A 9,177-nucleotide genomic window follows, 5' to 3' on the forward strand; every position below is an offset into this window, starting at 1 on the left:
TAAGAAACAATTTAACAGTGTTTGTCTGTTGAGCAATTATAATAGTACCATCATCACTGTGTCCTTTAAAAAGGGACTCAATGAACACATTAAATAAATACTACATGAAGTTAATTATGTACCTAATAAAATACTATTCAAAGCTAGACAGTCAAGCTATATAAACATGAAACTATGCAGGTAACGAAATGCTATCAAAAATAGCATGCTATGTAACAAGCAAATCTATACCTTAAAAAGAAACTATTCAGAAATGAACTGTATTATTAGTGCTAAGGTCAATGCACATAATGCCATTGTAGAGAAAGAAAAATTWGTCAATTCCCTAACTGGTGATTAGTAAAGTATATTCATTCATTTATCACAATATTATCAGAATATTTTTTGAGTCCCAAACTAAATTAGATTAAAAGAGAAAATAGAGAAATGTAAAGCAAATAAAATAGAATTCTCCACTGTATTTTGATGCTGAACGGCGCCCTCTTCTGGCAGAAACGCAGATCGACTGAACACCAGAGGGACTGGAGTGGAGCAGATGGAGGCCCAGTGAGTTGCCAGGTTTGTCATAAACCCCAAAACACAATGTGATCAAACATTTAAAAGAAAAAGAAAAATACGGAAATAACGGTGTGTAGAATTAGGGTATTATTAGAAATGATAAAAAACAAACTTAAAATGCGAGAACCCAGTCGTTAACGTCGTAAATAGAAGCTCACCTCATCTCCAGATTTGGGCGAACTATTTAGCCATACATGGCGCCCCTCACAGACCAGGCACTCTGCGGCTGAATCGTCCAGCTTCTGGGCAGCTTTTGTTCAGTGGACGTTGTACCAGGCATCAAGCAGGCGTCAACCACGCTTTACACGGACACTAAACGAAACAAACGCATAAATAAATGTAAAGCTAACCTTGTTTGGTRAGGTCGGTGAGTATGAAGAGCACACACACCGCTAACAGCTGCTGCTAAACACCGCTAAGCTAGCGAGCTAACAATGTACATGTGATAAACTCTCTCAGAAAAAAAATCTGTTTACAAAGCCAAACACCAGTGACGACGTGAAGCCTTTTTGCACATTTACTAGCTATGGCTTTGTTGTTCTTCTCTGGCATGTTTATTGTTTTCTACGTGTTATAATAGTTGCCCTGTTTATCCTGGTTAGGTTGTTGAAACACAAGCTGTTTGTGGTCTTGTAGCATTTCAGAGAAAGCTTTTATTTAACAATAGCATTTAAACAAGAATTTTACCCCCACTTTGGTTTGCTCTTATATTAGTATATATAGTGACATGTGCTTCGCACATTTGGTGCAAAGCTAATTATTCSTTATTAGTTGATCATATAAAGTAAGGCACTGCACATCTGTAGAGCAACTGCATTTGAGRTCCARTACTTTGKCCTTAGAGGACATTTAGTCAGCTCAAAAAGAAAATAGGACAMAAACATTAAAAAATAAATATATGAGAAATATCCACCTTTGCATGTTATGGTGAGATAATGACTGCCATATGTCCAGAATGAGATGTATCAATGAATCTCTCTTTTATCCAGCCTATTAAAATTGTTAATGGGACCTAAAACTGAAAATAAAGGATTCTAGTTTGGTCTGCTCACAAACATTGYTATTTTGCTTTGAGTCTTATGTCCTGATGCTTTGATTTCTTCCATAGTCCACCCAGATGTCTCCTCCTTACAGTCTGAAGATTTTGTTTACTGATGCTCCATATTTCTGAGCAAGCTAACCGGGAATGGTAACATCTTTGGTCATACTTTGTTTAATTACCTGCTTGAAGGAGGTCCATCATGCTTTCTCAGCTGTCACCTCTCATCCGTCAACAAATCATTCTCCAGCAGCTCATTAACKTATACAAGCGCTTTTCTGACTCTAGATGTGTGGGGTTGCCATTTATTACACAAAAGTGATTTTTTTTAACACGTTTTTGCCGAAAAGCAAAACATCTGACTCAACATCCTCCATTGTTTTATTTATGTTTTACCAGTGTTATCATTGGCTTACAGCAAGTATTTCAGATTGCCCTTTTTCTTTTTTTAAAAGTTTTGTCTACTTTCTAATTAYTGTTTCAACCTGTTTTATGTGGTTTGGTGTCAACGTTGACACAAGTGCTCCCAACCTGTGTTTTACTGCTAAGCCCTAACCAGACCTCGACTGTTTTTACAGCACTGAGTTTCAACTCCCAGTCCTATCTATTGTTGACTCTCCCGAGGGATCCTGCTCCGACGGAAGTCCTGATTGATCCTCCTCCTTTTAGGCAAATAGCAGGCAGGGGCTTTTAATTACATCACACACACCCTTATCATTTTATTAAAAGGCATTCCTSAAGATTTATCTAAACTCTGTTATTAAGACTAAGCAGAGGAAGGGAGACTGAAGGTCAGTTGAACTGAAGCCATTAGGCTCTTGATAATAATGTGTGGTTTTATGTGCATGGTGTCTTGATTAACGTCACCAATCGGATACAGAGCACACATGCTAAATAAAAGTTAACTGCAAAGGTAAATTAAATGTTCAAAGGTACAACTGAATCTGCGCAAGTTATATCAAATATTTGCCTAAGAGATTTTGCTTTGGGAAATCATTAACACATTCTTGTTCTAGTCTTTTATCTTATCTTTTATCATATCTACCCATACTATTAAATATTTTTGCACAATGGTGCTGAAATTAGCTGCCTGAAGCAGCACGTTTCCCCAAAGGATATCTGCTAAAGTGAGACCACATCTACTAGCTTTTTTATTTAAYTTATTTTGGCACATTACCATTTTTGTATCACTGTGTGCAGCGTGAGTGGCACTCTCTGACCAGGAAGAGCAGCAAGGGAGAATCTGCAAGCACCTGTATTTTTACAATCAACATGCATGGTGGTTCAGTGCAAACACAGAAGCAATATTTTTTCTAAATCCTAGATAGACTTGTAAAAACGACTAGTTACACTTATGAGGCCAAACTTTGTCGTCAGGAAAGCATTTCCTCTTCAGACTTTTTCTGCTTCCACTTGTTAATGCAGGAAGATGCCGTCTACAGTTCTATCCACTATTTAAAATAAGAACTACAGCGCTTCAGTTGTGGCTCAAACAACAGTATTGATGCCAAGAGGGCGTTCTGCTCGCCGAATTGTCTCACGTCCATTTCTTAACGAAACCATAAATAACGCTTTAATCAGATTTTCTTTGTGGCTCCTTTACACACSCAACGAGTTGGACACAAACCTTGCAGTATTAGTAGGTGTGCTAGATGTTTTGTGATGCGAGTCTGTGTTTTGTTTGTATGTTTTACAATAGTCGGTTCTGCAGATTTAAGTTAAACATGTGACGCTTACTGTGTTGTTGCAGTTCAACATGATAAATCTCTGCAGCCTTCACGCTGCTTGTTTAAAGGATTAGCCAGAAAACAAGTGTTTAGAGTGAGGATCAGACCAGGGGCTTAGACCATTAAAAACACAAAGTAGGAAAAGCGGACTTAGCAGTGCTGATGCTAAGTCTTTTTCTTTCCAGGCATAAAGGTCGGCAGAGGCTTTGACAGGCTGTGCAGGAAAGAAGAATGACTTGTTTGACCTGTAACCAACTCATGGAGAACTCTTGTGTGTTTCACATTTCTGGTGATGTTTTTCATTACTGGGTTGTCAAAAACCTCTCGGGCCACAAGGAAATGATCTTTACTTACACAAATCTTTTGTTTTATGTGGACACAGGGGTGTGTGTTTAGGAAATCACATAGTTGTATATCGTGCAAAGTGCAGTGTGAATCTGAAAAACAAATTTCTGATTCATTTCTGTTGTTTTAAAGGATTTTGAGTCTAGGTTAACTATTTAGTTTGTTTGTTGGGTCAGGGGATGATATTTGGAGCAACATGCCAAATTGTTATGCTTAAAGGCTGAATTAGATTTGATGTTTCATGCATGCTCTGTTCAGTAATAAGGCTGTTCCCAGAGTGCAGTACGAACTTCACTTCTTATGACAAATGAAGTAAGGAGGGGTGTAATCCTGCATCATTGTGCGACTCCTCCCTTCCTTCCTGTTGGCACAGTGGAAGAAATACTCCCGACTGTATTCAAAGCCTGTTTTCTTCAGCAGAKGGATGTCAAATATTGAGATTGGTTTACAGATTTTCACATTTGGATCACTTTCCAGGTTTAATCCACTCAACCTTGAAACCAATCGACGCTTGATTAGATTTCGAAGAATGTCTTTGCGAGCTTCGTCTTAAAAGATGGAGGTAATGTTGAGATGCAGGGTCAGGCTTTTCCTAGCTGATACCAATTTCTACTTTTTGAGGTATGATATGATGATCTTCGGCTTTTATGAACTGTGAGTTTGAATTTGGTAAAAGATGTGCAGTGGGTTCTGCAGCAAACCTATCAGCTTTTATTCTGACATAAAATTCCAGAAATAAAACTTAGTAATTTGTGAATTTAYTAACTTTTGTCTAACATTTTCTGTTTGTGGATTGGTAGTTCTTAGTTTTGTTGCATAAGTCTGGRGGGATATTACTATTATTTGATTTATTTATTTATTTATWTTTAGAGATTATGGACTATGGATTAAGTGAATGTTGGTCAATTCAAATCTCTGGATGAGTGATTGGTACAGYTCTATTTTAATTTCCTCTGCTTCAGATACTAATCAACACTTGATTCAGTTTCCTAAAATCTACTTTTTTCACACACTGTGAACTGTCACATGCTATAATTTGTGTTTATTATGCTTTTGTTCTTAGACTTATTTATCATTCTTTTCAGGTGAAAAAAAAAAAATCCAGAAGAATTCCAGAAAAACACCAGCAGCCATCCCTCTCACTTCTACTGCCGTCTTCCCATCCGTCATCTCCTCTTCCTCCGACTTCTCCAGTTCCCAACATGGCAACTGTTTGTGTTCTCCGACCGTGTCGCTAAGCCGCCGCCGCCGCTCTGGACCGCCACCATGGAGAAAAAACGCAGAAAGAAATTAATCTAGCTGCCCAGGCTGTTTGCAAAATGGACTCATTTTTGGAGCTGTGGACTTGAAAATGCTCTGTCTCGGCCTCTGATGTGATAACACAGTTTGTGCTACTTTCTTTACGAGCCAAAATGGTTCTTTTCTTGTTGCTGGCATCCACACTTTTGGGAATGCTGGCAGGCCTTTTGCCTGTGGTGGGGATGCAGTCAGAACGGGAGGCAAACCCCAGATCTGACTATCAGCCCCCCAACTTGCAGCCCCTGCCCTCGCCAGCCAGTTCAAACTGCTCCCAGTTGACCCTGAAACTGGAGTTTTCTTCTGAGGTGGTAGAACACGGTAGGAAACTGTTTTCATTGACTGCATTATGTGATAAAATGCAACCTATCTATGTATATAATAAAAAAATATTTCATTTAATCAGATAAAATGAAAATCTTTCAGCTGCACGATGATCCAAAGTTATGATATAAGTGGGCAAAACTACATTTAATGCGTTGTAAAACTTTGCAAAGAATGCACAACAGCAACACTGATTCCTTTCCTGTCCTCTAACCTACTGTCCACTCTGTGTGTCTGCAGAGTACATCGTAGCGTTCACAGGGTACTTCTCAGAAAAGGCCCGCAGCCTGTACATCAGCAGTGCCTTGCGGGGAGCTGGAGACAAAAACCTCGAGTGGCACATCGTTCCCAGAGAGAACCCGGCTTCAGACTTCCCTAGCGACTTCGAGCTGGTCCACATCAAGCAAGCTTCGTCCAGCAGCCTGCTGACCTTAGAGGATCACCCTTACATCAAGAGGGTGACGCCGCAACGCAAAGTTTTCCGAACCCTCAAGTACATTCCTTGTAAGTCGTACAGTGGGGTGTCATTGTGCAGGGATAAGAATCAGTTTAGTTTTTTCTTTCAGGGTTGGCACGACTGTCTGAGAAATCCAAAACTTTGAACAGATACAGGAAGCAGTTCAGCTGCTGCTCTTCACAGACTGGCTTTGTTTGCTCTGTGAGATTGTGCATTTCTGTCCACACAGAGTGCGGGGTGCTGCAGCAGATGATTGTGTATCCTGATGCAAAGTGCTGGGGCAGCTTGGGGGTTGCTGAAGGGTCTCAGCTTGTGTTGAAGGGTGATGGGAAGTAGGACACAGAACGTCTGTTAGCTCTCTTTGGGTGGGAGTAGGTGAGTCAGAGAAGGGTAGGAGGGGTACGCCYTGAGCCTGGCACTGGATGAAAGACTTCAGTGTGCCACCAGCCTGCTTATTAACATGCTGTGTCACTATGGGTGGTGTGAGTTTCTGGAGAAAGTTTGCAGTGGATTTTAAAGTCATAAGTAACCGTGGTGCTGCTACTCTAGTTTAAGTGACAAAGATTAAAAAGGTATAAGGTTAAAGGGTGTTTTTTTTTTAGGTTCAAAGCAAATACAAGTAAAACTTTTATCTGCTTCCCAAATCATGCAGAAACACATCCCTTTATGAGCTCAACAATATTTCAGAGGTGTCATTGTGAATAAACCAGAGAGGTAAGAAGATGGAAACACAGTCATAGCTTAGAGAATTATCTTTACTAATACTATTTTTAGTTTCTGCCATTTATTGATCCCACAGTGCCTTGTACTCAACTCAGTCATATTGAGTTGAATACTAACAATCAATCTCTATATGGCTGGAAAACKTAGTATGACATAAACATTTCATACCAGTCGATATCAATAATGAGAGGTTGAACGGCTAAAGCCCCTTTCCTGCCTACATCTCCCAGAATGCTGTGCGGAGTTCAATAAATATTCTGTTTATTAAATATTCTATCAGACGTATTATTTATTGATATTGAACTTGTCTGTGGTAAAATACACTCCTGATCAAAATCTTAAGACCAGTTAAAAAACTGCAAGAATTTGCATTTTGCACTATTGGATCTTAAGAAGGTTTCCAAGTAGAGCTTCACAATGTTAAAAGAAGAAATCAGCGTAAGAGACAAAAACTTTTGAGCGGGGAATTAATTGAAAACTGCATTTSCATTCAAACATGATTTTTTCAGCTGATCAAAAGTTTAAGATCATTGTCTTTAAAAGCCWAAAGCTGTGCAAAAATCTGGATTCCATGTCRATTTMTGTCAAGTCTTTACACTGCCAAGACCTCCTGATGGCAAAAGCAAAAAAGCTCACTGACTTTGAACGTGGTAGGATTGTTGAGCTGCATAAGCAAGGCCTCTCACAACGGGCCATCGCTGCTGAGGTTGGACGCAGTAAGACAGTCATTTTGCATATTTTAAATGATCCTGAGGGTTATGGAACAAAAAAGTCAAGTGGTAGACCCAAAAAAATGTGACGGGACGATCATCTACCCAAATAAAGGCCATTACTGGTGCTGACTGCAGCCCAATAACCATCAGACGGCATCTGTGGGAGAAGGGCTTCAGAAACAAAAAACGTCTTCAAAGGCTACGTCTTCTTCAACGCCACAAAATTGCCCGTTTGGACTTTGCAAGGGTGCACCAAACATGGGACATTGAAAGGTGGAAGAAAGTTGTCTTTGATGAGAAAAAAAATTAACCTTGATGGTCCTGATGGCTTCCAACGTTACTGGCATGACAAGGAGATCCCACCTGAGAGGTTTTCTACACGGCACAGTGGTGGGGGTGCCATCATAATTTGGGGTGCGTTTTCCTTCAATGGAACAATGGAGCTTCAGGTTGTGCAGGGGCGTCAAACAGCAGCTGGCTATGTGGAGATGTTGCAGCGGGCATCCCTCATGACTGAGGGCCCTCGTCTGTGTGGTAATGATTGGGTTTTTCAACAGGACAATGCTGCAGTTCACAATGCCCGCCTGACAAAGGAGTTCTTCCAAGAGAATAACATCACTCTTTTGGACCATCCTGCATGTTCCCCGGATCTAAACCCAATTGAGAACATTTGGGGATAGATGGCAAGGGACGTTTACAAAAATGGACATCAGTTCCAGGCAGTGGATGCCCTTTGTGAAGCCATCTTCAACACTTGGAGCAACGTTCCCACTAGCCTCCTGGGAACACTGGCATCAAGCATGCCTAAACGATTGTTTGAAGTCATCAACAAGAATGGTGGAGCTACTCATTACTGAGTCCTTTTTTTTGACACTTTGATTTCTGTTTTGGGGGGTTTTCAGGGTTTTTTGAGCTATGGTCTTAAACTTTTGTCCAGCTGAAAAAATCATGTTTGAATGTAAATGCAGTTTTCAGAAAATTCCCTGCTCAATAGTTCTCGTCTCTTGCACTGATTTTTTTATTTAACATTGTGAAGCTCTACTTRGAACCTTCTTAAGATCCAATAGTGCAAAATGCAAATTCTTRCAWTTTTTTGACTGGTATTGAGATTTTGATCAGGAGTGYATATTGTTGATTTATTGCCCAGCAGTATTATTACATTACAAACACAAACTTCAGTCTATTTTATGTGAAAGAGCAACACAAACTGGTTCATACTTTTGAGAAGGTGAAACRGGACATGGCTTTGTCAATTTTTCACAAACAAAAATTTTAAAAGGAGTTGCATTAATATGTTTTCAGCCTCTTTGAGTCAGTACTTTGAAGTATCTTTCATTAAAATTAGACCTGCGAGACTTTTGGTAAATATCTCTATAATCAACATCTGTGGTGATATACATAGAAAACATGAGGTAGGAGGGCTTATCAAACATCTAAAACTTTATTTTTAACTTGTACTGACTTTTCTAGCTAATATATTTTTTCAGAATCATAGTTTCATATAAAAGTCGTCTTTTATGTCTTAAATAAAATAAGATCATGTTATACATTATTGCTATACATTTTCTGTATTRCCATATAAATGTATTGTTGCTCAGCATTAAGCTACYACGAGGATCTCATACGGGGCTGGTTTCTGACTCCTGCTTTAAAAGCCTCAAAAAGACGTGCAGAGCACTACTGTTGCTTAATAATCAACTGATGATAATTTATTCGTTCAGTGACTCAGATTATGCGGAGACAATTTCAAATTTGGCATCTGTGATCAGTCGCACATTTTAATATGAATACATTRCAATGGCAGTGTTTAGAATGAAATCAGTTTAATAATGCTAACAAAAAGATGGRCTGCATGTCYGCAAGTTAATAACAGAGAATTTGACTGTTAGACATGCTCCAAAAAACAATTTAGAGATTAAAAATGTCATTTTGCTCTCTGTGTTCATTGTTTAACTTTTTTTTCTTGTAGCACCTGAACCTGCTGCACCCTGCAAC

At 39.3% G+C, this 9,177-nt stretch overlaps 1 protein-coding gene across 1 annotated transcript in view; it reads left to right on the forward strand.

Annotated features, from left to right (window-relative positions):
• The first annotated feature begins 749 nt into the window (after positions 1-749).
• Positions 750-9,177, forward strand: part of mbtps1 (membrane-bound transcription factor peptidase, site 1) — a 21,287-nt gene continuing 12,859 nt past the window's right edge. Inside the window, exons 1-4 of the mRNA XM_008411871.2 lie at positions 750-925; positions 4,755-5,286; positions 5,530-5,793; positions 9,152-9,172. Coding sequence (XP_008410093.1) covers positions 5,082-5,286; positions 5,530-5,793; positions 9,152-9,172 — 490 coding nt within the window. The 5' untranslated portion in view covers positions 750-925; positions 4,755-5,081. The remainder of the gene's footprint in view (positions 926-4,754; positions 5,287-5,529; positions 5,794-9,151; positions 9,173-9,177) is intronic.

The sequence above is a fragment of the Poecilia reticulata genome, linkage group LG6 (genome assembly GCF_000633615.1).
Source record: "Poecilia reticulata strain Guanapo linkage group LG6, Guppy_female_1.0+MT, whole genome shotgun sequence".
In the NCBI taxonomy this organism is placed as follows: domain Eukaryota; kingdom Metazoa; phylum Chordata; class Actinopteri; order Cyprinodontiformes; family Poeciliidae; genus Poecilia; species Poecilia reticulata.